Source organism: Lagopus muta, chromosome 7 (assembly GCF_023343835.1).
Source record: "Lagopus muta isolate bLagMut1 chromosome 7, bLagMut1 primary, whole genome shotgun sequence".
NCBI lineage: Eukaryota > Metazoa > Chordata > Aves > Galliformes > Phasianidae > Lagopus > Lagopus muta.
The window spans coordinates 30827829-30855764 of NC_064439.1; the positions used below are offsets into that span (position 1 = coordinate 30827829).

The 27936-nt window shown below is 41.1% G+C and overlaps 1 protein-coding gene across 1 annotated transcript; it reads right to left on the reverse strand.

The window, feature by feature from the left end:
- Positions 1-3851: 3851 nt before the first annotated feature.
- Positions 3852-27489, reverse strand: TRA2A (transformer 2 alpha homolog). Its single transcript, XM_048950749.1, has 8 exons — positions 27256-27489; positions 18507-18640; positions 17459-17630; positions 13340-13528; positions 6416-6531; positions 5789-5896; positions 4999-5066; positions 3852-4826 (listed from the first exon to the last, which is right to left on the reverse strand). The coding sequence occupies exons 1-8, from the start codon at positions 27289-27291 to the stop codon at positions 4816-4818; spliced, it is 834 nt and encodes a 277-aa protein (XP_048806706.1). The 5' UTR covers positions 27292-27489; the 3' UTR covers positions 3852-4815.
- Positions 27490-27936: the final 447 nt, after the last annotated feature.

Below are 27936 nucleotides of genomic sequence, written 5' to 3' on the forward strand. Positions count from 1 at the left end.
TCTGCCACTGTGCAAGGCAGGCAGAGAAAAGTAGATGAGAGCAGGGGTATGGAGCAGCTGCCCCAGCCTGGGGTTGGGGTGGCAGCCAGGGAGGTCAGCATTCTGCTAACAGGAGGCTTTATTACACATAATTAACCTTCCTCTAAGGAGAATGGATTGCTCTGAAGGTACAAGAACTGTTAGAGGTTTCTGTGTCTACAGAATTACACAAAGAGTTCAGCTGAGCTGAGATGCATCTGAGTGGGTTTCCTTGTTTATTTGTCTGTCTGTCTGGGGAGGGGGGGGCTTTTATTTTATTTTATTGTTGTTTTTGATGACCAACTTCTGAACATTTGCTGCACTACAATCACAACCTAGAAATCCAAATCAGATCCTCAGCCAGGAGGGACTCGGCTGTATAGTGACCATGGGATTTCACACCTGGGATTTCTCACAATGAAGCAGATTAGCTTTCTCAAGATTTTGCTTCTCTCCACCTGCCCCCAGCACTGCACCAAACCCAGAGAGAGGGAAAAGCTGACACTGTGAGCCAGGAGCAGAAGAAAAATGGGAGCACTAGGAAAGCACAAGAAGAGGTGAAATGTTACAAGCAGGAGATAGGAGCTGCTGACAAAGTTCTTCATTCTGTTGCTGTTCTGCTACAATCCAGATCATGCCAACATATTCCACTGTGTGAGAGATCGCCATCAAAGTAGCTGAATTTTTTCTACTGAAAATATTTTGTGCATTTGATGGGAATTAGATGCTTTATATTACTTATATTCATAAGGATCTTGAATCACATATCACCAATCATGTTTCAGTCAACAACAGCCAAGAGCTTTTTCTTCCTACATGAACGACTGCTGAGAACTGAGTGTCCATTGCCACAGACCCCTATGGAAGAGGGCTGAGCTATTGCAAATTATTAGAAACTGACTGCATAGAGGGTACAAGTATTAGTTATCTTTAGCTGTTCTTCGAGTCTTCTGTATCTTCTCATTTCCACCACAAGACAGAGGGGGCCAGCTGACAGATATTGTAGTACAGTAAATAAGCATCTCATTTTCATTACCCTGGTTCATTACCATCATGCTGAGAATGTGAGCAAACGTGGAGCAGTACAACAGATGGGTCCAAACAGCCCGTGGTTCCTCCACATGGAGATCTGCAAGACTGCTCTCTAGTAGCACCGACACATTGCTCTACCCCATCGAGTTTATAGGTGCATGTATTTTTTTTTTTCCTTTTAAAATAAAGACCCACAGAAGCTCCTCCCAATAACTGTGATGCATCTCTGTGCAACTTGAGGAATGCTGTCAGTGCCTCCCCTTGGGGTACATCTTGAAAGCCAAAGCCACTGAAGCAGCCTGGAAGGCTATCACATGCCTGGCAATGCTTATTTGTAACAGCATATTCCATGCAATAAGGGAGCAGGTTTGCAAGAGAAAAAAATCAGCCTGGAAGATTTGACAGATCACAAACTACTGGATTTGAGCTTTTCAGAGAAGGTGCATCCCAGTCCTGTAAGGGTGAGACTGTGGTCACAGGCAGGATGTCAGGAGCATTTACAGTCAGGATTGCTTTCTTCTGTGACAACTCACCACTCACACAGGAAGCACTGCAAGCCTTTTCTCACTTAGGGAAACTTCTATTTCCATAGCAGCCACCCATTTTTTCCAAGAACTGATTTAAATACAGGTATCCTATCTTAGTTAATCACCTTTAGTGTTCAGCCAAATACGTTAATGGTTAATTTGAATATGAAAAGGTATCTGCTATTAGACATCAATGATGCCACAAGGGCTGTCATTCTGTGTAAGGTGATCTCTCTCCTCATCATGTCCTTCAACAGCAGCGACTTACAGCTCTCTCTAAGGCACTTAGAGCTGTGATTTCTTTAAAACAAACATGTAACATCTTTTATCCACAGCTCCTATCTAAAGCAGAGAAGAAAAATGATTAAGCTTATTCGCTCCGGTTTAATGATACTTTTGACACAAGCTGAAGGAGTGTGATGATGGCATTCCCACGCTGTCTACGCATAGTACTGATCTACTTATGGGAAACAGTGCTTTCCACCTAGACGGGATGCAGGTGCTGTACTTCCAGCTCTGTACAGCACAAACATGATGAAACACGATACAAACTGATGAAACTAGCACTCCTTCACCCAGGAGCCAAACATAAATAGCATGGGAGATGTCTGGATATTGGAGACAGCGTGGCTTGAAAACATTGCACTCTCCATCACACTTCTATTTAGAAGAGAAAGATGCTGACCACGTGCACAAGGAGTTTGGCTACATCATTCACCCAACTTCTACCATAGGAAGCAATACAGACTGCTTGTGCCAGATTGTGGCATTGAGAGGTCCTGTAAGCCCCTGAGAAGTGCAGCAGCTCCACAGAAGGCAGCTGGGTAAGAGCTGGAGCCTCTTCCACAGGAGGAAAATTGTGCAGAGCTGTAATGACAAGGTTTATTCACTCAGCTCGTGCTTGTCCCTATCTACTGAGAATATATCAAGGAAAGGGTAAGCATACTTAACTACTGTTCCTTACTGAAGCCGTGCAACAGAAGGTGCTTCTCCCACAAAGCATTACTCAGTAGACTAGGTCACAACTGCTTGGTCAGTACTGCAGGACAGAACCTTCCATGTTGTCAAGCATAAATGACATCAAATGATAGCCCTAATAAACTTCACCTTATGCACGTATCTTAGCTTTGCACATGCAAACTCAGAAGTTATTTTGACCAAATACGTAAAGCAGTGTTTCTCTTAACGGCTGCCATCAGTTGCAGGCTTTCTGGTACAGCCTTGGGCTGGCCTGCACAGCAGCTGTTGGGAGCATTATCTTGCACTCTATATGCTAAGCTTTCAATTAGAGCTACAGAAGAACCAAGGTGAATCACTGGGTTTTTCCTTAGTACTTATTTAAATCCCATGGCAAAATCCAGCTTTCTGGGTACTAGCACAAAGCAACATCTTCTCCGAGTTTTGTTACGTAGGTTGACTTAATTCTACTTTGTTGCAAAACTTCTGTGTACCATCAGAGCCCTAGAACTCAAAACTGGCAAGAGGAAGTACTTCCTGTGCAATCAGCTGTCTTTCAAGGCTCCGCACACACTGCCTCACCAGGCTGCTCTCTTTCATAAACACTACCAGCACTATCAGTCAGATAAATGGCGCTCCTAAATCCATTGAACACCGACCCTAAAGAAAAGTTCTCCTCTGGGAGCACACAGGCTCATTTTATTGAGAACTTTCAATTGCAATTTAGGGATAAACCGTAACAGATAAACACTGAGCAGCAGCAGAAGATACACATTTCTCCATGTGTGTTCTATCAAATCTTTTAAAAATATGTGGGTGTCTGTTTCTTTTAATTACTCGTAAATAGTTCCTGGCACCGACACTCAGCAATAGTTACAATTGCTTCATACGCTTACCCTTAAAATTATGAGAAATGTTTTTGGTGGCATTCTGTGACAATCAGGACGCGATGCTTCTTGCTAAAAGAGCTTGGTAGTTCCATTGCTTTTGCTGTGCCAACACCAACACTGAGCCAGCCACATGGCAAGTTAATTCAGGGAGCAGAACTTGCCAGAAACCCAAACAAAGTTAATAGTGTTTCCTCTCCTTAAACCATCTCGCCATGATTCCACTAAGTGCCAAAACTGTCGGGGACAACCCGGACTGCCCACTCTGCTTAGCCATCTCACACCACTGCGTGCCACTTCTCAGGGAAGGCAAAGTCCCCAGGCAAACTGATAAATGCTGACTTTACTAACCATCCAGCAGTATCGCGTCCTGCTTAACCTGTCTACCAAGGTGATGGGACACGCACAGCAGACAACAAGAAAGCACATCTCAGTGGAATTTACTTTTATTGAAAGGAAAGAAAAGTTTACATGTAGTTACAGGTTTTCCATCCATGCTTTCAAAAGGACTGGAAACAAAACTTCATCATTATTGCAATACCAAAAGTCTGGGGTTTTGTTTGTTGTTAAGTGAACAGCAAATTATATAACTAATTGCTATGTTCAATAAATAGTTGTTTTCTCCTGCACTTATTAAGGGGAAATATTTAACCAAGCACAATAAAAAAAAGTCCCAGGAGTTCTATGGTTTTAACTCCAAATATTTTCCACTGTTCAGCTATCCAGAAATTTATCTATAAAACGCAGCCTTAATTTTCAGTGTACAAGGATGTTTTCCAAGTCAGCCAAATACCCATTTTTTTCTCTAGCTCAAATATTCTACACTCAAAGCAACTACCTGACCAAAAAACAGAACAAAAAAAACCAACCAAAATCCTCTGGTTCATCACTACCTAAATAAATTTGTCTTTACAGTAAAGGCTCGAAGTCGTTACTTGTTTATCAAAGTAAAATGTTTGCCTTTTAACAGAAGGATCAACGAGTTACTTGGAAATGCAGGTTTATATCAAAGTATCTGAGTGTGTGCATTACGTATGACATGCAAGCTTTAAAAATATCACTGCTCTCTTGATTAGCCAGGAGTCCAATTGTTTTAAAAACAAAATAGGAATGACTTCCAAAATGTATCAACACTTTGGGTTTTCTATTTAACTTTGCTTAAGATGTTATACTACACAAAAACTACAATTACGATATTTAAGAGTATTACATAAGGAGGGATGAAAACAGGAATACTTCAACGGAAGATATGTATATTCTAAATGAACCCAAGTTTTCTAAAATAGCTGGATGGAGGTCAAGGAAGGGAGGGAAAGGAGGGAAAACAGTAGGGAAGCTAAGATCTAAACTTTTTATTTAAAAATCAAGTCCTCAACTGTTCGTTCTTCTGATCTTCAGTAGCGCCCTGGAAAGAAACAAAAGACAACATTGTTACTATGAACGAAGAGCACACACAGACTCCAGCATTGCAGAGCCCAGGCTTTTTTGCTCTCACGTTCAGAACTCTCACTGATCAGTCAGTACTGTAACAAGTGTCACACCAGCCCGATTCTATTTATTCATTCATGTTTACTTACTTGGACTATAGGAACGGGATCTTGACCGTGACCGGTACCTGCTATAGTAAGGCGATGGTGATCGTCTCCTTTAAAGGAAATTAAAAAGAAAGCAAACAATCATAATGAAAGAGGCCTCATTCACATTACTTCTACAGAATATTATCATTTCCTTAGCACTGAAAACCTTGGACTGCATGAATGACTCCTGCTTGATCTGGCTGCAGCTTACAGTTATTTAACAAATGCTTTTGTATTTCTCTATCTGATGTGTTTAAAACCTGATGTATCTCTACAGCACATTTAATAAACTCTCACTAGCTCTGTAAACACCTAAGTGCTTTTACAGATGCCTACCATTCTTGTTGTACAACATTCTCTGAAACTAGATAACTTTCAGAATGGTCAGATAGCTGTGAAATGTCAAGCATTAAAAACCCCATCTACAAATAACTCCTTCTTCAGCAGCACTGTTTGTCAGCTGTTCCTGGCTCTATATACAGTACGGAACAGAAGAGTTCCCTTTTATTCCTGTCTGCTACAGTTGGAGGGTATACGTTCTACACCTTCTCCAGCTAGCAAAATTAACCTCTCACACAACCCATTAACAAGTAACTGCACTACAGAAACACTGAAGATTACAAGCACTTCAATCTTGCATTACAAAATCTACTGTAAGGCGGCTCTCAACAAAGCAAGCACACATGAGGAATCTTGGTACAAATGGAGTAACATTTCTACCATCTAAAACTGAGAAATTTGTTTTCTTCCAACTTTTTTTTTTTCTTCCAGAAATACAACCATTACTTACCTGTATCTGTAGTCATATTCTTCGTATCTGTCATACCCTCTGTCATACCCCCTATCATAGTAAGAGTCACGGCGTCGACCTGCTCCACCACCACCACCTCCTCCACTGCTGTTAGGAAAAAATAAGAAGGAATTCAGATTATAGTCTCATCAAATTAAATCATTCAAAAACATTTTTCAGTGTTGTAAATCACACACTGAAGACTGAGCCCTTAAACAATCTAATAATTAAGCACGTAAACACCTTCCAAACAAATAACCCTTAAGACCTACTCCCTCCCAAAAAAGGCAAAATACCATCAAGACTTTCAGCCTAGATCTCATTAGAATTGAAGGCAAATAGGCACCCTGGTATTTCATAAAGCTAAGGGTGCGTTAGCTGACTGTGCTGGATGAAATTTTTAAAAAATAACACACTTTTTTTTAGATAAAAACACAAGAAACCACAGAAGGACTTAAATCTGAATCGCAGTAACACACTTTACATTAACACCTTTGTGCAGAAAAACATTTAATTCTAAAATGTAAAAATAAAATAGGTAGTCTGCAGCACAGTTTCCTCAACCAGACTTCAGTCTTCCCATTTAAATCAATTTTAGTCCCACCACAGGAAATGAGGACTCCTTACTGCGTTGGCCTGCCCATGTAGATGCCTGGGGTGGGTGTATGCGCTCTCTTGGTGATGGAGTAATCCACCCGAATCCTCCTGCCATCCAGCTCCATTCCGTTTGCATGCTCCATTGCCTGCAGGAAAGAGAAGGAATGAGGACATGAAACCTTCGACCTCCTATGGAAAGCTAGGCACAAACCACACTGATTTCTGCCAGACCCAGACCAACAAGCCCCAAGCCGGCTCCACTTAGGCTGGCTACTAGTGCCCCATTGTGGTGGCTCGGCCCCAGCCCCCGGCCCGCTTGCCGGCAGCGCTTTCAGGGCTGCATCGAGGCGCCGAGTGCCGTGGCAGGCAATCAATCCCTTTTTAAGAAAGCACAGGACCATCCACTAGCACAATCGCTTCCCTTGTAGTAGACTTTGCCTTCTACCCATCAAAAAGGTAAACAAAGTCAAAACGGCTTTTCCTGAAAACCACATCTTTCCTACCATCGGCTCCGACCCAGAGGGGATGGGCGGATTCAAAGGCTGTGCAAAACAGTGGCTTCCTGTAGGGTGCATATGGCCGGATTACTGCTAGTCGGCTGCCATTTCATGCTCTCCCAGCCTCCTGCCATCTCCCTTACAAGGACCTACTCCAGCTTAGTAAAATGGCGGGTTCAGCCTACATGGATACCTAATTACAACCTTCCTCCCCACCCGCCCTCACAATAGCGGCCAGCCAAAGCCATACGCACAGGGGGCTGCGCCTGAGAAGCCCGCGCCTTCAGAGCTGCTCACAGCCGTGCACGCGCTCACTGGGGGTCCTACCCCGCTCCTTTCAGCTTTGAATCAATACAACGGCCTTTCGCAAACCCAAATCACGCAAGCAGTTTTTCCAAAGGACCACAGCAAACTTATGAGAATTATACACAGGGAATGCTGCCTTGAAAAAAATAATTTCACAAATAATAACGATTAAATCCACCATCAGTTAAAATTTTCAAAGGACATTTTTGGTGTTTGCACCTTCCATCTACCACTGCCCTAAGATCTCCAAAATACTACTTTACTAGGCAGCTTGTCCTATATGTATTATTTTCATTTTTGGGACAGATATATCTTACAATCTTGAGTTTAACTCAAGACTTTTTTCTATTATTTACCTGAGACACAATTCACACCCCAGCTCATGAACACGCCTCTGAGCAGAGCAGCTTTTCCCTTTTTCTAAAATCAAAAAAGAGTATAACAGCTGCTCAGAAATTCACTTCTTACCAGTTCCGTAACAGGAACCCTGCTGAATTCACATCTAATCTACGCAGAGGAGGAAACAAAACTAACACCCACATGAGTTCACTTTGTGGCTCCAAACTGGAAGTGACCGAGCTATCTATCACTAGCCTATTTATCCCCACTTATTGTGCTTTACGAGCTCTGTTCATATCTGTGCTATATCGCCACCTAGTGACGCCTGTTCCTACACAGCAACATCACACCTAGGCTAACTGCTCGGCTGAGCCAGACCATGGCACATCTCAACATACACTACTATGTTTTCTGAACAAAGCATGTTCATTAACTTCAGCTTCCCAGCCTTTAATTTTTTAGATCTTGCTGCACAAGGATGAAATTAAAATAATTCTGCGCACGCATACTGTGAGTTATTACAAATCCAAAACAATGCTGCAAACAAGCTGGTGGAAATACAAACTTTTATGATTAAAAGCATCTTTCTGGAAGTTTGGCAATACACAATGCATCCTAAAAAGAAAGGAATTTCCTGCTTCGTGGCACTTTCATGTCCGATCCCCAACATGCGGTGAGCTGACAGACAGCCACCTGAAACCCAGACCATTTGGCACTGATTTCATTTAGAACAAATGAAACGACAGAAGAACAAACACTTCTTAGCAGAAAAAAAACCCCAACAGTTCTTTGACATAGGGAGCGGTGCAGAGAATAGCAAGATAACAGCAAGACAGCCAACAAGTGACTTTTGATAACAAAATCTGATGGTTCATCTTCAAAGTACTGAGATGCGTTACATTTCAACAGATGATGACTAGCTGATAGTTCCCAGTCTGCACGGAACCCAGAAGCCTCAGTCACAATATCTGATGTCTTTCTCAGTGGTAAAACTTCCACTGTATTTGCTTTTAACAGCTGTTAGCAATAACTGGTAACTATGAAGGTTAGCCAAAATGTTAATAGATACATAGGCACGTGAAGCCTTCCACGGTTATCTTCATCCTCAAGCTGCAAGAAAGCAACAATACTGACCACCACTCAGTTCAGTCCCTCACAACTGCAGCTCACACACCTTAACGCCCCGAAGCCAAGCACTAACTAGCGAACGAGTGCGGCGCTTCCACCAGTATTTTAAAACCACCTCAGACATGCGGCACCACATGTTTGTTTTGAACACAGACTGGAATCATAAATGTGACTGACAATTACTCACATTTTCATTTTCTCCTCAAACTAAGAGCACCTTATAACCAAATGTGGGATTTCACGGTTTTGTTAGAGTAGCTGTTTCATTCCGAACAAATCTCTGCTCGCTTCTCCTGCTGCTTTTGTACGTGCACAAACGCTAAGAGCATCTGGATGTCCAAGTGAAAAGACATTGCACACTTGGGCCAACAATTAAGAAGCATTCTCAAATGCTGTCTAGAAATCGGAAGTATATTTTTCAGATCATCAAATAAAACATGCTGAAGAAAAAAAATCATATTATATTGGGATTTAGAGGCTTATAATACCCTCTCAGGAGCCTTTAACTGACAAATCTATTTTTATTCCACAGCCTGGGTTTTCTTCTAAATATCTGAGCACTGTTAAAAGACAAAAGGCACAGCTTTTGCAAGAGGACAGTAAGCAAGCAAGCAGCCGGGATTCACATGAACATACACTAGCAGCTTTGGCTGCAAAACGCAGACTGATGTCATACACCACATTCTGTACCTGTACACGGAGGGTCAGAAACAGAATAAGACTTGGCAATGACACAGGTAGGAACTCAATCTCAGATTACAGTTTTAAACCTAGAACAATGTACCCTTAACAATAAAGGTCTTTTGAATTAGTACTGGTAAGGCGTTAATTAGTCAAGATGAGCAGCTCCCTAACTACTGGGTCAGACCTCCATCGGCTACAAACAGAAAACTTGAAATTCAACAGATTTCAACTCATCCAATGTGTATTACAGTACTTGGCATTTTGTAAATGTCCAAGTGCTTACAGAAAGTAGTCTGAATATATTTAAATAGCCAAACACGAACAATTTGTTACAACTCATTTTATAAGAAATCTACTTTGAGGATCTAAACTTATTTTCTTTATGAAACCAAATCCTTCCTATGTCGTACTTAGCATCAACAGTAATAAGATCACCTCTACTGAATTGCAGGTGAAGCACGGGATGAACAGACATCATTGCTGCTTTTTGTTTTTAAATATAATCAAAATACTGGTAATTACTTCCCTCCCCCCCCAGTTTCTGAGCTTTAACATCTATTGATTACATGGATTCTTTTTATAGCAAACCTTAGAGCTGTAGAGTAAAGACAAACAAGATTTTAGAGAATCAGAATGAGTAACTGGGTATGCTTCTCTAACTATTAGCAATGGTCTCCAGAAGCCTGTAAATCCAGGCTTACCCAATTTCAATTCCAAACATGGGAGACATTCTCATGCTCTTTTCTGGTTTACCAAGAGTCCTCTTGATGCTGAAAACATCACTTAAGGCAGTGGGAGAAGTTTTGATCAATAACAACTCTTCTAAATTGCTCTGCCTGCACCACAGAATGTCTTGCACAAACGAACAAAGAAACACACAGAAACTTGGAAATATTATAGTCTTAGGCAACAAATTATGTCAGAGGTTCAGTTGTCTGTGTCAGGGTTGTCTTAATTGTCAATATACACTACTTTAGAAAAGTGTTCTGAAATATGGTCAAAACTGTAAATAGCATGTAAGTAGCATGAGAAACTGAATATTCCGTACTGCCAACAGCTGTTGTAGTTAATGCTTCACAGATGAGTTCCTTGTACAGACACAGCATTCACAGTAGTCTCAGTTTTAACAACTACTGGTTGATTGTGTGACAAGTGACTGAAAAGCCGGAATGAAATCCCTAGTAATGTAGTAAATGTAGAACCACCTCCGTACAACTCCAAGCCTTTTACTTGTGATCCTGTTATTACTGACCCCAAGACAATCAATCTGCCTCAAAAGGTGGTTGTTTTTTTTCCCATTCTACTACACAGCTTGCAACACAGTGTGTATTTCTTCTGTAAGAGGAAGAAACAAAAATCCTCAACTACTAACATGGTGGACACGGGAATAACTCAGCTAAAACACTGCAAAACTGTTCAGTGCTAGTGTTGCAAAACAAAGTATGTCAGTCTTTAGAAAGAGGTCTTCCACAGAAGATAAGTCTGGCTCTTCACACAGCAATGCTGTACTCCTCATGTGTGGCTCTGAAGTCTTAGCAGAAGGATGATAACTTAAGACAAGACCTTGCAACACACAGGGCAAAAACAACACCAAATACTACTTCTCTTGCTTTCAAGAAACCAAAATGTAATTTCATAAAAAAGCAAGACACAGTTACGCTTCCACCAGCTCAATACCTGAGGTGATTTTTAAGGAAGTTTACTAGTGTCAGCAAAGATCCCAGCAGGATTTCAGCTGCAAGAGAACCCATGCAATACCACAGCTGACCAAACTGCAAAGTTTAAAGACAACTACTCACTACTCTTCAGGTGTCCTATCTGAAATCAACACTGTTTCAAAGCACACCAACTAAAAGGCTTTCTCGAGCACCCCTCTGGGAAGGGTAGAAGATGATGTGAAATCTCAGTGATTACCCCCTCTTGCCAGGGTTTTTCTACACCTATTTAATCCATCTATGACTGCCTTAAAAAGACAGGAGTTCCACTTCACTTCTTACCTGGAGTTTTACACTGCCTTTACTCAGAGGCTTGGTTTATTTTATTGTTTCTTTAAAGAGGAAACATATTTACATGAAACAGAAGCAGCTCAAGTAACATTACTTTTAGCACACCCAGCTTTTCACATCTGACCCATCTTCCCCAAGGATTTATATCACTCCTCTTAGTCCTCCTTCAGGGCCTGTCAGTTTCATGCCTATAGCTATATCCTCTTTTCCTACTTCAAATCTGCCTTCATGGTCTGTGAAATTAAGCCAAATGAAGCCATCTTTTCTCCCCAGTGAGCTGATGTGGGGAGGAGGAGGGATGAAAAAAGTCCCACCACTTGGAACAAAGCGGAGATGGGAAACGTTTGTTTATATTCCCATCTAGTTTAGTTCCTTCTTACAGTGCTCATCTTTATTACAACATTTTTGCTTCTGCATGTAATATCCCATTTTTTTGCCCTGCATTCCAATTTTGTACCTTCTGCCAAAGCAGCTTCATACTAAACAAATTACTTCATGGTATTTACACGGAACATTTTAAAAAATGTATGATGTCATGCATGACCATTGCCAATGACAACTAGCAAAAAAGTACTTCTAAAGACACGAAGTTTTAAAACAGACAAAACCAGCACATGAATGCCACAAAACAACATGCAAGTGTTTTGGATACTGACTGCACTACAGAACAGTCATAGTTTCAGAATCCTACCAGTCTGCAAAGAAACACAAGACTAAGAAGTAGAACCAAAGAGACCACTAAATATGAACACACAACAATCCAGCCCATTAACTCCTCTCTTAACCTTTCAAGGTGATACTGGGGAAACAAAGGAAAGCTGAAGGTAGCTTCCAGCTCTTTTTACTTGCTCCTCTCCTATAACCTACAACAATCATACACATACAACTTCTATCCTTGTCATAAACTGGCTCTCTGTAAGTCTTGTTTCATCACCTTCTACAGCTGCATGCTCTATCACAATTGCTTGTAGAATCATACCAGAAATGAGTTAAAGTTCAAAAATGCATCTAGCCCAACTAAGTTATTCATGACTTTCAGTACCATAATTCCCATCAGCAGTTTTCATTTTTAAGTTACTGACAGTAGGTCCACAGCTGTCATCCTCCCACCCTGCAACGCTAAGTGAGAGAAGTCATACCCAAACATCATGAATATGAATACTTTCACCTAGTGAAAACAGAATCAAACAGCTTATCTGAAACATCTGCCCATGACTGTTTATGCACAAACGTGTTAAGTCCGTCCATAGGAAAGAAAAGATATCCCCATGAGGAAGGTATGACATTCAAGTGCACTGTTACTAAAAAGGAGTGTATGATAAAATACCTTGGGTAACTGAAAGACAGGCACTTCTTTATTTTGTCAGAACAAACAGAATACATCTATTTAACAGCAAACTCATGAAATCTTAGTAAGGCTTGCTGCATCCTTACACAGGTTAAAAAAAAAAAACAAAACTTAATGTAGCAAACCATAATACAGACTGCAGTTCAGATTCTTTGATTGCTTCCTTACACATCAATTACACTAATGGACACTTAGTCCAGACACGCACAGCTATTTTCTAACTAGCCACTAACTCAAGACAAAAATACTCTCAAACGCACAACACACTTCCAAAGAGAATGGTGAAGTATTCAGAATTTTGATACAGAAAGTTATTTTCAAGAGTTAGTTTTCAAAAAATTTGAAAAATCCTATGATTCTTCTGTGCCTGTCTGAAGATTTTCATCTTGAAGTAACAGATTAAGAAATCAAATTGCCACTTTTGTTAGTGATTCAATACAAACAACAGTCAGCCTCAAACTTCACTTGAGCATCTCAACACAAACTGGTGTTGTTAATCTGTTTAGAAGTGCCACACAGTTTGAAGAAAGCATTTGAAATGAATCTCAGAGAACTTCTGTAGTGAACACACACAACTTTTTACAAAGATACTTGTGAAGACAATACACAAACAGTATGCTGGTTAAGTAGTAAATGTTGAATTTACCTCTTTAGAATCATCAATTCTCTCAAAATAAACAAAAGCAAATCCTCTCGATCGTCCAGTCCGTTGGTCATAAACAACATTGACACCAGTCAAAGGTCCATAACGAGAGAAGACTTCACGCAAATCTCTCTCAGTGGTGTATAAACTGAGACCAAACACTCCAAGACATGTATTTGGATCTGGATTAGCCTGGTAAGATAAGAGGTTAACACCAGTTAATAAAAAACAAGTCATGCATTTACACATATACATTTCTCAACGTTTTATGAAGAAAGTTAAGTATAGCTCATTACACATTTTAATACTTCAAGAGTTAACACTCCAATCTGAAGACACTTTCAAAATGTAACTAATTTCCTGATATTTTAGAAAAAACAAGGGTAAACTTCTCAAGTTTCTGAAGTGTGCCATCAGTACCACACGAGGTATTACAACTACAGAAAAGAGGCAGCAAACAGGAAACTGTTTTACTCATATTTTTCACTTGAATCATCAACAAGATGCAGTCAGGATAGTTAAGGGTGCTAAAAACGGGCCAGTCATTCCAAAGTCCCTCCCATCTTTAACATTCCCACACGGTCACCAATGATGCCAAATTGCCAAATGTTGGACGCTGCCTCTACTTTCATACAATAAATACACTTGAGCTTGTCAGCACGAACAGCTGAACTTTAACTCACCTTTTACCAGAACTGGGTACTTCCTTCCCACCTCAACACTTCCCCTTCAGATATAGTGAAGGTTAGTATTCAAATTGAAAATTTTCTCTCTGCCCCATAAAACTGGATCAAAATCACCAACTTAACTACACAGAAACAAATACTAGTTCAACCAAACTAATTCAGAAGCATGTGCGCTTGTTTAGAACAAGACTCTAGACTCCTTTAACATGATGCAAGAGATTGAACTATTTGTATACTTCAACTAAAGTAAGTCAAACATGGAATTGTACAATTGCTCAAGGTAATGCAATTCATTTTTTTATTAGGTTCAAAGTTTCCCTACAAGCCTCAAGAGCTAAGCCAACCCCTAAGGGGCTACCTTTATCAACATAAGTGGAGTGTTTTTTGTTAGCTTTTTTCCTTTCCAGTTAAGTTCCTGACATCTGCTACGCTAGATACTCTAAAATAACAGCAACAGGCATAGGGATTTCATTTTTTCCTGCTGAAATACTAATGGGAAGTTGAAATTTCTGTTTCAGATTTTCAGAGCCACTGGTGCACAGTAATATGCCTCAGAGCTTCCTCTTCATTGTGACTTGAAGAATGAAGAGGCCTTGCTCTTCTCACATGCTCTTTTATGAACTCTACTCTGTAGTTCTGGATACCAAGATGACAGTTTTTAGACGACAATTTTGAAGTAAAGCCTTCAAATTCAAAACTTCCATAACAAAGGAAGTTTCTGCTTTAAAGCACAGACAGGAGGCAAGTTGAGACTAAAGGCTGAGCCAAGGTATTCCATGGTCATTACCTGAAATCTAAACTTAAAAAAATAACTAAACCAAAATTTTGGAGCATGCACATAAGTAGCCGGGTTTTAAACTGCAACATGCAGATTTTGAAATAAAGAGCTCTGGGAGTCAGCATGCAAAACATAAAGACAAACACACCTATGACCTGTATGCCCCAAGTTTAATCTACAAGGCTCTGCTTAAGGCTTAAACTCCTTTTCTGGAGAACCATAGCATTAGTTCACTAGCTGTGACTGAGATAAGCACATCTTTATATGCAGGAGGTAAAAAGCATCTGGATAGTATTTTCCCATGTAGAAAATAGGGGCATCATACACAGTTATTTTCACAAGCATTTTGAAGAATGTTAAAAGCCCTGCTCACCTGCTTCCATCTAAGCATGTTCAACTAGCCCATCAGTTTCTTCTATCAGGAGATCTGCAACCTAGCTTTGCTCTTGTTGCAAGAATCCAATTTAACTCAACTCTCTTTTAAAAGGATTCTCCCTCACCATAAAGAGAAAAGACTGAACAGAGAAAAAATTATCACACACAAAGTTCAGTAAACAAACCGTATTCCAAGCCACTCACTATTAAGAGCGGAGCATAGGTTCAGCCAAAGGCTTCTCATCAAGGAAGAGGTCTGGATGAGGCAGCAGCTGAGCATCTCCTGAGCACTGCGACAGCACAACTCTCACTTTTCTTAAACAGGAGCACGCTTCCCCCCAAAAAACCCACAGCTGACAAACTCTCCTCATCTTCTACCAAGACACAGAAGAGGGATGAAGAATGTGATTTACCTACACTCCCATCCTACCTTTCCTTATTTTTGTGATGCTACATTTCAAATTGGTGTGGATTTTTCCACTTTCAGAGTTTGTGTTCAGGAGCCCATTGTAAAAAATAGTGGACAAAATTCTTGCCTATTTGCTTTTTCCATTTGCCAAATTTCCAGCTTTTAGAACATGAACTTCATACAACTCCTCATCACATTAAATGGCACAACAAAAACTGGCAGTCTGCCACTTTGAAGTTTCAATTAGAGAGGTTTACATTTCTTTTTTATTCCTCTTCATTTAAGGCTATTTAATAATCCAGTGGCATTAGCATCCACTGACACACAAGTGCAGTGAGACCTCACAGTCTTTTAAAACATTGTGTAGACAAGTCCCTGCACACGGTGCTCCTCAGTATTGCTCTCTTATACATCCCCACACAAAATTAAACCTAATTACCTTTTCTGAGACAAGAGAATCAGTCTGTGCAACCTAAGCAACAAGAGATAGTTACATCATCCATCACTAGATGGATTTCAGTGGTAGAGGACAAAAAGACAGCTTTAATATCAAGTTTTTGTACTGCCTCCACAGACCCAGGTCAGCAGAAGTGGCAAAATTGTCACCAATTTCTCTAGTGTCTGTAGGACCTTGCATTTAGAGAATTCAAATCTGGTTTATTTTGTTTTGACATTACTAGAACTATTGTTCAGAATTAGTGTGGAATTCATTTTGAAAAGGAGTTTCATGTTTCACAGTCACTGAGTCATTTCCAAGAAAAAAAAAACTCCCAGAATTTATTCAGAGCAAAACATCCTAGTATTTCTAAAAGTAATAAAGTAGATTTGTCTTTCACCAGGAAATCTGCTATGCCTTTTGAAGTTCAGTTATTGCTTCCAATTTTTCAGGACATTAGATTCATATTTACTACATCGTGATTAAACACCAGCAACAATTCACAAACAGCTTAACTATAAATGCTGCTTCACAGCAGCTTAAGACACTGTACATTAACTAGCACTGGTGTAGTCTTGCTGTCTTCCACACACTCATTTCTCTCTCACATCGGTATTATCTGGTCCTAGTGAGCTGCTTCATCATAAGCAGAACGCATTCATAAATACATTCAGAAAAACTAAACTACATCAAAGCTGAAAGTATCACAGCCCTCACCAAGGAAGAAGTGTTTATTTAGCACCAATGTTTATTTTGATCAGCTTGAAGCAATGCAAAAAACTAAGGTGCTGAAGAAGGAATGACTTTGGGGGAGATCTCTCAGAATGACATACAAGAAGTATCCTGCATCTTAGTTGGTTTACCTACACTTTCTATTCTATCCACAGAAAGACTATTTATTTCCCATTTGAATTCTCAGAGGCCTACTGGTCCTTTTCATAACTTCTTCTCTAGCTTATTAAGATCTACACATTAGCTAACAGTGCACAGGTGTATTCAAGTTAAACCCAATTCATTTACTTAGAGGTATAAAATCACAAGCAACCTTCAACATTGTAAACTATGTTATAAACAAGAACACTTCCGAAGTCTGTTCCTTTGTTTCATTGTATCCAGAAGACCTTATTTTGTGAAGGAGGTATATGCTGGGAACAAAAAAAAAAAAAAACTCCAAAGGTAGAGCAGAGGGAAGTAGACATTAACAATCTGCCTACACTGAACTGCAGTGGTATGGTTCTTAGCCTCTGCCTCATTACTGGCACAAGCAGTAAGGCCAGTGGAAAGACTTTGCTGTTTCCAACCCCTTCTTTCACTCAAAACCCAATTCCCCTATCTTCCACTGACACGACAGTAAATCACACAGCCTGCAGTTAACTTGATCACACCGGTGTTAAAGCAGCAACCATTTTGTTAACAGTCAGCCGTGAACATGACATACCCTGCTGCCTGTGTGCCTTCTTCTGTTGGACATTGGAGAGTGACTACGGCTCCTTCGACGACGATATTCTGGCGTGTACGATCTGCTTCGAGAACGTCTCCTATGGGAATGAGAATGGGAATGGGATCTGGAGCGAGTGTAACGTCTGTGCGAGTGTCTTCTGGACCTGGATCTTCAACAAAGATAAAGGTTTTGGTTACATCATATGCACACAAGCATATAGAATTGTGAGCTTTGCTCTTCCCAGAGAAAAACCTCAAGTTCATTTTTCTGAGGCTCGCTACAATTAAAATAGTTGTTTGAGCTGAAAAATATTTTAAGACACATTTAAAGAAAAGAGGCACGCAGTTCTCCCTGTACTCAGAGGGATCGCTCTGTTTTACCACTTCCATAAAAGGGAGAGCTATAGAGCTTTGCCTGCACAGGTACACACTGACAGGGAGATGAAGAGATTTAAAAATGAATTTAAATCTTAAAACCCAGGAAAATCAAGAAGCTACCCATCCTCAACTTTAGCTGTAGTTTTCAGATTTTGTTTTTATAAAGACTCAGCGTTTCAGTGAAGAAATGTCAAGAACTGCCCCCAAGCAATTATCCTTCAACATTTCCAATAGTTCCAATGCAGAGCTAACCCTTATCTAACACAGGCTACTTTTGCTGTGGTTTTCAGTTGAGTCTTCCTTCGTACCTGCACAAAGGGTTGACACACAAGACCCTCCCCATGAAGATTTTTGAGGAAAGAGACCATTAGATTTTAAATAAGTGAACTGTAACCTCTTCTCCCTTCTCAGGAATAGTTAAATCTCTTTATTTTAGGGGTGACTTCTACACAGCTACTCCAATTTACATTACTTCCTCTTGACATACACATGCTTTATTACTTATGGAATCTTCCCCCAGCCTTTGCCACCAAAATGCAAATTAACACGGCCCTCTTAACACCCTCTAAAATATAACTTTTACAGGAGAAAAAAAATCTCAGTAATGTAACGAATGAATGAACAAAAGCAATAACTCTGAATGAACCTGAACTACTTCCCAGACATACCTCGATTTTGATCTTGACCTAGAGTGTGATTCAGAATGTTTGGAAGCTCTCGATGGACTGCGAGATCCTGACCTGCTCTCCGATTTTACACGAGCAGGACTCCCAGCTGGAGATTTTGACTGGGAGCGAGACTCCTAACAAAAAGAACAGTATTACAAATGGTATTGGTTGTATAAATGCCTAACTCCTAACATTTAAAGTACAGTAATTCTATTACATTGATTGCTCCTGAAAAACAAATGGTTAGGGAATACCCTCCAGAACAAATTTCATTTTGCTAGCCCACTGTTAATATTGTATGCTTTCCTCAAATAGATCCCTGCTCGAACCAGATCACCAGTTCTCTATTAACTAAGTAATCATGCAAATTCATCTACAACTTGATCATACAGACACTGGAACATAAACCATACATTTACTTAACCTAGGACCCATTCATTCTTCCAGATTCTTTTAATTCTACTTCACTCTTGCTTTCTACTTTTCTTCATTCTTCATTGAGTTTTTCATTTTTCATACTTCGTGTATTCTTCCCCAATTCAAACAATTCATTATAGCCTTAAAAAAACATTCAAGTGCTTCTATCTGACCAATCTTCTGTTCAATTTTTTCCCCCATTCAATTTTAATTTTCTGATCTTTAATACTTTTCATTAGCCTTCTTTTATCTTGATTTATCTTCCACATTCTTGGAAAAAACTCTTCAATTTCTTCACGAACATTAACCTTAATGGAAAAAGAACATTTAGTATATTTAAGCACGTGGGGATTATAAAACTCTGCTGGAGTTCAGATGTTATCTACCAAATTGAAAAGCCAGCAGGTAAAGTGCAAGAAACTACTTTATAAAACAACTTTTCTTAAAAAAGCTTTAAAACTGTATAAGTGTCTATGGTCTAACAATAAGCTTACTGGGTTCTCAGTGTTTTACTGTATTTTCAAAGCTACCCTCCTCCCCTTTCAAACTTGTTATTCTTTGTAAGATACACAAATGAACTAAACGACCACTTAGCACAAATATATTAAAATATTGATACCGGCAACTGAATTTCCCCCCTAAAAAAGCAACTGTGTTTTCTCAGCATTCAATACCCCAAATTCTACTCCTACACATTATTACTAAGACACTCTCAGTTCAATAGAATGGCCAACAATTTCCAGTCAAAATCTATCTATGCACATACTTACTCGCACAGTACATGCACATAGATATACGCAAGACAAAATTTTCTTCCTACTTTCTCTTCCTCATTGTTATCCTGTTTTTCTTGCATACAACTTAATCCACAAAAACAAAAAGACATAATACAGCAGTTCAAAGCAATCCAATGAAATACACAACTTTCTTGTTTTCTTGTATGATAGTGCACACGAGAAAAACTAAGAAAACAAGTAAACAAAGAGCAGGTTAGGATTTCCTCACATTCCTTTAGTATGCAGCATTTCTAGGGAGCCCAGCAACAAGAACAAACTATGGAAATACTACACATATAATCTGTATGTATCTATAATATCTACATTATCACAAAAAATTGTGCAGAACTCTTAACAGAAAAAAGCATAGCAAGTTCCCCTCCCACAAGTGACATTTCACTCTTATTTTCACCATTTCCCCTCCTGCTTGTCCCCAGAACGTATTTCTCAATTTATCACTCTATGTAAATTCAGATTTGTATTTCCTTTCACAGTTAGCACTCTGAACCCAACCCCTTCTTCAAAGGGCTCCTTCCTCGCATTTCTAGACAATAAAAATGTGCAAAATGGAACTTGAAAGATCCCTTACTAACAAGCATTACAGCTACGCTACCTGTTGCCCTTCACCTCAATGAAAAGGACAAGGGATATATGGAGAACGTCACTTACTGGGATGACAGGCATGTTAAACTTATCAGCAAGGGCTACGTTGAAAGCCTGGCTGTGACATGAGTACCACAGCATTAGAGGTTTCCCTTATTAAACCAGCCAACTGCTGATCTAGCTACAAGGCTGTCACAGAAATAGGAGGAAGGATGCACACTTTGATATCACTGAATTTTGATGTTTATATTTTTACATCTAAAATTGACTGTTCACAAAAAAAAAAAAAAAAAAAAAAAAAAGCATCTATACACACATTATCCTTTTAAGGGCACTAATGTGATTTTTTAAGTACCTCTCCTCAATTCTTCCCTTTACACTTAATCCCCAGCAGCAGCTCTCATTTTCTCTGGCAGTTACTTCCACCCGTCCCCCTTCTCCTCCCAGTAAGAGTAATCAGCAATACAGAAAAGCATTTAATGCATCACTATCAAGATTTAAATAAGAACTTCCAATAAAAAAAGCAAACAAGTGAGGGAATTATATTGCCCACTCTTATTACTTTTGGAAGACCACTTCTTGAACAATAATGATACAAACAACAAAAAGAACAGCAGCAGCAAAAAAAAAAAAAAAAAAAAAAAAAAAAGAAAGAAAAAAGAAAAAAGAAAAAAGTAACGTCACAGTTCTGTTGGGAGGCACCAAAAATATTGAGGACCTGGTAATTCCCATACATGAAAAAATTAGCTTAGCATCCTTATCTATTCACCTGCAGCATCTTCTGACACCACCCACAGCTTTTTCTAATAGCATTGGTTATGACAGTGAGTCCATACGCAGCTGCCGAGAGCAAATATTACGTTATTCCATGTAGGCCACGTTCATTCAGAGCTCGTTGCTTAAGCCCTTCACAGGCTGCATTTGCAAGCATATAACCTTCGAAGTGGAGCAACAGAGGTGACAGCGTAAGTCTGTATACATTTCAAACTTCCTCAACTTAGGTGTAACTGCAGCTAAAGAGAGATTACCTGTTAGCAGTTGCATAGTGTGTGTGGCATTGGCAGGCAATTACATCTCATCTTCCGATGCAAACTGATCACCTAGTTATATCTCCTACAGTGCTCTTCACCAGGAGGGACTAAGAGAATCATAATAAGCTGCAAGAGTTTAAGGACTTAAGGAAGTCACTGAAAAAGCACCTAATAAGATTTATATTAGCAAGACTACAGGTACGGATTAAGAGATTCAGAGCTTCAAAGTGTCACAAAGTGAGATTTTAAGGAACTTTCCTCCTCTGTTTCCCCATAAGGAAATAATCAAGGTAACTCTTAGTCTGTGTTAGACAGATCCAACAGTCCTGCATTAACAATTTATGTCCACTGCAGTATCAAAAAGAATGCTATGTTTAACTTTTTTCTTATTATGTCATCTTTAACAAGAGCAAATAGACACCTCTATTATCCAAAGCATTCCAATCCCTTACTACTCTTTAAGCAATTTACACACTCCGATCTTTGTCCATATTTACCCAGAAATGAATTCGACTACTGACAAGAGAACAAGCTACACTTTCTGCATCCTCAACATTTACTTCTCTTTCTGCTCTGAAGATCCTCAGCCACCTGAAGGCCATAGATTAGACTGCACTTATTTCAACTCAGCTTCTCACCCCACCACCACCTCACGAGTGACAGCAGGCATCTTCTGCTTTGTTGTGCAGCTACCAGTCACTGCTCTCACCCTCACAAACTCGCAAGGCAGATACTCACTGTCACCATTTCCAAGTATCTAGATTTGCTGTCACTACAGCCTGTGGGAGACTGACTGTCTAATATTCTTCAGATCAAGTTTCCCTTTCAGAGGGAAAACGCATGCAAATAACACTTTTTCCCATGGCAAAATGGAAAAAAAAAGTGTGCTCCTCAGAACGTCCCATTGCAGTACCCTCAGCATATGGGGGAAGTGGGATTAATGATTCATAAAGAACTGGAACCAGGAGCCAAATAAACTGCTGTAGGTGAATACAATCTAAGGACTGCAGCTTCAGCAATTGATTCTGTGGATGACAACTCCAAAGCCAATGAGTATTTTCCATTCTTCACACCCTCTTTATTCCAGAAAGACCAATGTGAAACCAAGCGGTACGGACAGGAAAAGTCCCTTCCTATCATTACCTAACAATTGCATATATCTAGGCACTGAATAATTCATCGACAGCTCCCCACCAGCCAGCTGAGCAAGATGTCAGAGCATTTCATCCACACTGGTACAACTGTATCAACAGATCCCAGGTACATCTGTCTCTCATTTGTCTTCCTCACATCCTTCAGCAGAAATGCTGCTTTCAAATATAGGTATTCCTTGAAGAAAAAAAAGAAGTTATTCAAAACAGTTCTACAGTGAACGGAACTGCTGAAGTCTTCACAAAATACTTTTAGGTTTCCAGCTGCCATCAGAGGGTATGATAAAGACAGCGAGACGACAAAAACAGCTCTCTTAAGCCACTTCTCACCCTCACTGTGTCATGTCTTACCTCACCCCAGGTGCTACCATTTCAGGGTATGACAGAACAGGATTACCACGAGGCTATCAAAATTTACAGTGACACTAAATAAGAAGAGCTGATGAAGCTTATGCTAGGCTTTCTGCTAACAAAATATGGGAAGTAAAACAGGAAGAAAAAAATCATGAAATCACACTAATTTCAGCTGCGCTTCATTCAACCTTAGGAAGTACCCACAGCACACCAGGGATGGAAGCACACAGCACCAGTAGCCCAGCAACACCACTGAACGAGCAAAACAAAAGCTCAGACTTCATAAAAATCTTGCTAGAAAACTCCTGCCCAAATGCCAAAAAATAAATGAAGTCCAACTTTATCAGGAAACAGAAAAGTATAAGTGGTCAGAAAAGCAGCAAATTTAATATCATCCTACGTGCACTGGATGAATCCATCAATTCAGTAGCAAAGCTCTGAGATAAGACAATCATACCTTTTAGCTATTGCTTTGACAGGAGTCTACTGACTTGAAGCTCACAAGAGAAGTTAAAAAATATTTGTTTAATGCTATGACCTGTCACTCTATACTCAAACTAATCCCTTTATTAGCTATTCTTCCATAAATGTTTTAATGCGTATGTGTAGGCAATAAACTTTTCTATAAAGCAAAATTAACCTGTGCTGCCTTGCAGACACCTTTAAAAAGTTAGCAGCATCAACAAGCATTATGCATTCATTTATGACACTACTCCAACTAAGAAAAAAAATCTTCAGCAATTAATTTCTTGCAGATTATCACCTTATAATTCTGCATCTTCTCACTGAGGGCTGAATGTACACCTGCTCAGGGAAGGGTTCAGTAGGCAGTCTTTTGCCCAGGTACTGACCTCAACTTTAAGCTCAACTGAACAAAAAAGCAATCAACTTGCCAAAGAAGTCTCCTTTCCATGCCTGCCATTAGAAACACCATCACAGCTTTCTCCAAGCTAATGCAGAACTACACAGCACGAGCACAGCCACATCTGTACCTCAACAACCATAGTAAGCAATGTGCCTCCTTGCTGCTGAAGTAGCAGACTGCCACTACACTAGTCTGAATCAAAGTGCTGCAGGCGTGATCAGGTTTAGATAATTAACATCAGCACGTATGTTAACTTTAATATTTTCTTCATGAAGCTTGTGATTAGCAGGTCTAAAAGCCACTCGCATACATAGGAACAACACATATACTTCCTTTAGCAGTAATATACACTTCAAGTGCTTTTTTAGAAGGAGTTCACTGTGATTTTACAGCAAGCAGGAAGAGGCATCTCGTGAGAATCAAGGGCAATCAATCTGAAGTTCTGCCTTCGTTGTAATGCTGCAAGTGGAGCTTCTGCCCAGCTCTGTTCAGACTGCCAGTCCTTCACTGCTCAGAGAAAGCTTCCAAAGAAGTTGCATCACAGAATATGCACTGGATGAGTGCGTTATTACAAATAAGGACAAAGATGAAAGGAAATAACACCTAAATTCTTGTTTAAAGTTGCCTGCTACCTAACAACAGGATAAAAAGCCTCATCTGCCTAACCTGCTCTCAATGAATACTGATAAAATCCTTTAACCGCTCCAAAACTCAAGTCACTGCATACAAACATGACTTAAAATCATCTTCCTCCTTGAAACCCATCAACTTAACTCTAATGTCTGTTATGTTTCCAACTACTCTAGCAATTTCTATTAAATCACCATATTTCTGTGCTTTCTGGGGAGGAAGTGGAAGAGAGTTCTTCTGTTCAACCAGCAACTAAGCTTGCTGAAGTTGAAGCAAAATGATACAAAGCCAGAGCAGATGTTGATTAGCCTAAGCATATCTGATTAACAGCTGCTTTGAAAAAAAGCAGTCACTAAAGAAATGAGCAAGCTCGAGAGTAATAATAGTTTAAAAATCCCTACTGATGTCTACAATGATTTTATCCAATGCTTCAGAAAGGCAGTTTCCTAGACAGCACAAACTACACAGCCTTGCTGTTAAGTTGCTTCCGAGATCATCCTAAATCTCCTCTACATATTAAATGATGGTAATGATTCTAAAATTTACAAATTAAAAAAAAAAGTAGAAAATTAAGTCAACTATCAATAATCACATACGAAACTTATCCACAAGTAAGAGGCAAAACAGGAAAGACTTTCTAGCTAATCTTATACCAGGATGTGTTTTGCTTACTACTCATTCAATCAGTACCTTCATCTCAGCATCAGATTACCGCTACCTGCAAGAACCAGGCCTCCTCAAACACCACTCCAGGGGGTACGAAACCCAGTAGTGAAGGAGGTGGGGGGAACTCAAAAGGCACTCACACCTCTTTCGTGGTAAGCTTGAGGAAAGCAGGCTCTCCACAAACCCTCTCCCACCCCCAAACCCCACCCCATGTCTTCTGTTTCTTCTCCCGCTGAAGACTTAGGCCGCGCAATCCTCACGTCACGTGCCTGCACATAGCACACTAAACCACTAAGACATCCTAGTGTTTAAGAGTTCTGGTCTGACCAGGAACATCAAGTCAAACACCAAATCCCCTCCTCCCACAAATTTACACATTTAATTTTACGCCTGCAACTATTTTCAGTTACAATAAAATAAATAAATATATTAGGCTACAAGGTTTTCTAAGTATTTTAATAGTGCTATCAAAAATGCATTACTGAAATAAGTAAAAGAACTACTTAGGAACATTCTTAATTAGAACAAAAAAAACGCTGTGGGGGAATCAATTATCTGCCATTGTGTTCAGCTACATTTAGAAAAATGAGACTCTCACATGCGAGTGCTTCATAAATTCCAGTACTGAGGACTGAAAAGAATGCAAGTTTTCCAAAGAAAAGCTCAATAAGGTCAGCAGCTCTTCCCAACAGGTAGACTTTCCACCTCAAAAAAAATAAAGCATAAGCCAACTGAGAGGCAACAGAAAAACTGCTATGTGGGACTCCTCATACTTCACATACTGTCAAAATGCTGTTTCACTTCTACGTTTGGCAGAACGTATGCAGAAATCCTCAGCTCTATTTGTTTCTTTAGCACTAACAAGAGACCCATTAAGGAACCTAATATAAATATTTCAATCAAAAAGCAAGAGCTGCCAAAATATGAAGAAAAAAATATAAAAATATATATATAAATCTTGATAGAGATGATGTGACTGGAGTAACAAACCTTAAAAATGAACGACAAAGAACACATGCTGCTCAGCTTCCTCAGACCTGGCTGGCTTCCCCCAGAGATTAGCTTATTTAACTGGAAAAAGCACAGGTACCTGCCACCTTTGTGTAGCAATTAACACAAGAACAGATTTTGTTTACCTCACCTGAGGAACCAGCAGCAGTCACTGCACAGGTAAAACACACCGAGCCTGGGGACTGGGTTTTTCGGTTGTTTTTGTTTTTTAAACTAACAACGCAAAAGGATAAGCACGTTTCTGTAAAGATCATTACTGGAATAAGACTCAGCTCTTTTAAAACGTTCATTTCTCCAGGCAACAGCCTGATAGAAGCGAAAAGCTGCTACCACTGGTTCATCAGAAAAAGTCACCAAAAGGATGCTCAGGTGTTCTTCTAAAGCAATTCTTAGGGAGCAAACAAAAAAATCTTCAAAATTAAAAAAAGTCAGCAGTGATGGAGCGAGGATAACACACGTTTAATTTCTGCTTCAAGCAGCTTCCAACTGCTGCTTATCCTCATCATCACTAAGCAATAAAAAAAAAAAAAAAAAAAAAAAAAAAACGAAACAGAAAATAGAAAGGCCCGGTTATTACAGGCGTACAGAGAAACCGCAGCAATGGGAGGGAGGGGAAGAGAAGACACGGGCCTAACAGCGTTATAAAACCACAGCGGCGCTGAGATAAAGCCCTCGGCTACACGGCCGGGCGCCGCGCGGCTCCCGAGGAGGGCCCTGCCTCCGGGGATCCCGGCGCGGCCCGAGGGCGCTGCCGCGGGCGGCGCCGCTCACAAAGGGACCGGGCGGGCACGGCGAGGGCCGCACGCGGGGTGAGCGGGAGCGGACGGCTCGGGACGGCGGGCAGGGACGGAAATAATGGAGAAGTGGGGAGAGAGTGCGGGGCTCGGCGAGCCCAGGCCGAGAGGGAGGGAGGAAGGAGGGGAGGGAGGAGGGGGGCGACAGCGCCCGCAGCCCGGGGCAGGGGGTCGGGACGGAGCCGTGAAGGGAGAAGGAAGCGGGCGAGGGCCGAGGCGGCGGGGCCCAATCCGCGCCGGGCCGAGTCACAAGAGAAATAAAAGAAATAAATGAGGACGGCGGGGAGAGGAGGGACGCGAGCGCCCGGGCCCCGCCAGGAGCTGGGCTCCCCAAGGAGCCATTTTAGACACGGCCGCGCCGCCACCTCCGCCCGAGCCGCACCGGGCGCCCCCGCCACCCGCCCGGGCCCGGCCGGCCCTCAGCACGGCCCCGGCAGGGACGGCCACTCACCCTCCCCTCGAAGTTGTTCTCCTCCACGTCGCTCATGTCGGCAAAGTCCTGACCGCGGGGCCGGGCGAACGGGGACGCTAGTCCCAAGCAGCGACCGCACCCGCCGCCGCTACCGCTACGGTTACCGCGGTTAATGCTATCCCTACCGCCACCGTCCGCCCCCCTCCCGCCAAAGCTCCCAACCCGTCTCCCGCAGCAGCGCAAAATGGCGCCTCCGCTTCGTCTGCGCCCGACACGGCTCGGGGGTGGGGCCGGGCCCGGCCCGCCCGCCCGCCACAAAGGAGGCGCCGCCGGCGGACGACGAGCGGCTGCGACGAGCTCCGAGCCGTGCGGCCGCCACGCACGCGCAGGCTCGTCCTCGTGCCGCCGAGGGCCGAGTCCCACCCGGCAGCGCGCGGCTCCGCGCCTCCTCACGGCGGCCGTACGAGGACGTGCCAGGTCGATAATACCGCGCAGCTTTACTTTTCTTCTCTCGTTAACGTCACCCCTTCTGCTCCTTTCTAGTAAATTGCCCTGAGTTCTGCACCGCTAGAAAGGCATCTAAACGGAAACACGTTCAGGCTACCAGTACCAGTCTTGTGTCGCAACAAATGGTTACTTCATTTACAGGGCTGGAAGGTTGCTTTCATTGTAAAAGAAAAAAAAAAAAAAAAAGCCAAATGAGGAAAATTTTAAGAAAGA

Bases quoted from the DNA above. Each gene is read 5' to 3' on its own strand.
- TRA2A (XM_048950749.1), bottom strand. From the start codon at position 27,291: ATGAGCGACGTGGAGGAGAACAACTTCGAGGGGAGG. The intron at 6,532-13,339 runs GTAAATTCAACA...TCTTTCCTGCAG, and splicing joins GAATTGATGATTCTAAAGAG to GCAATGGAGCATGCAAACGG. The intron at 5,897-6,415 runs GTAAGGAGTCCT...TTTTCCTAACAG, and splicing joins TACATGGGCAGGCCAACGCA to CAGTGGAGGAGGTGGTGGTG.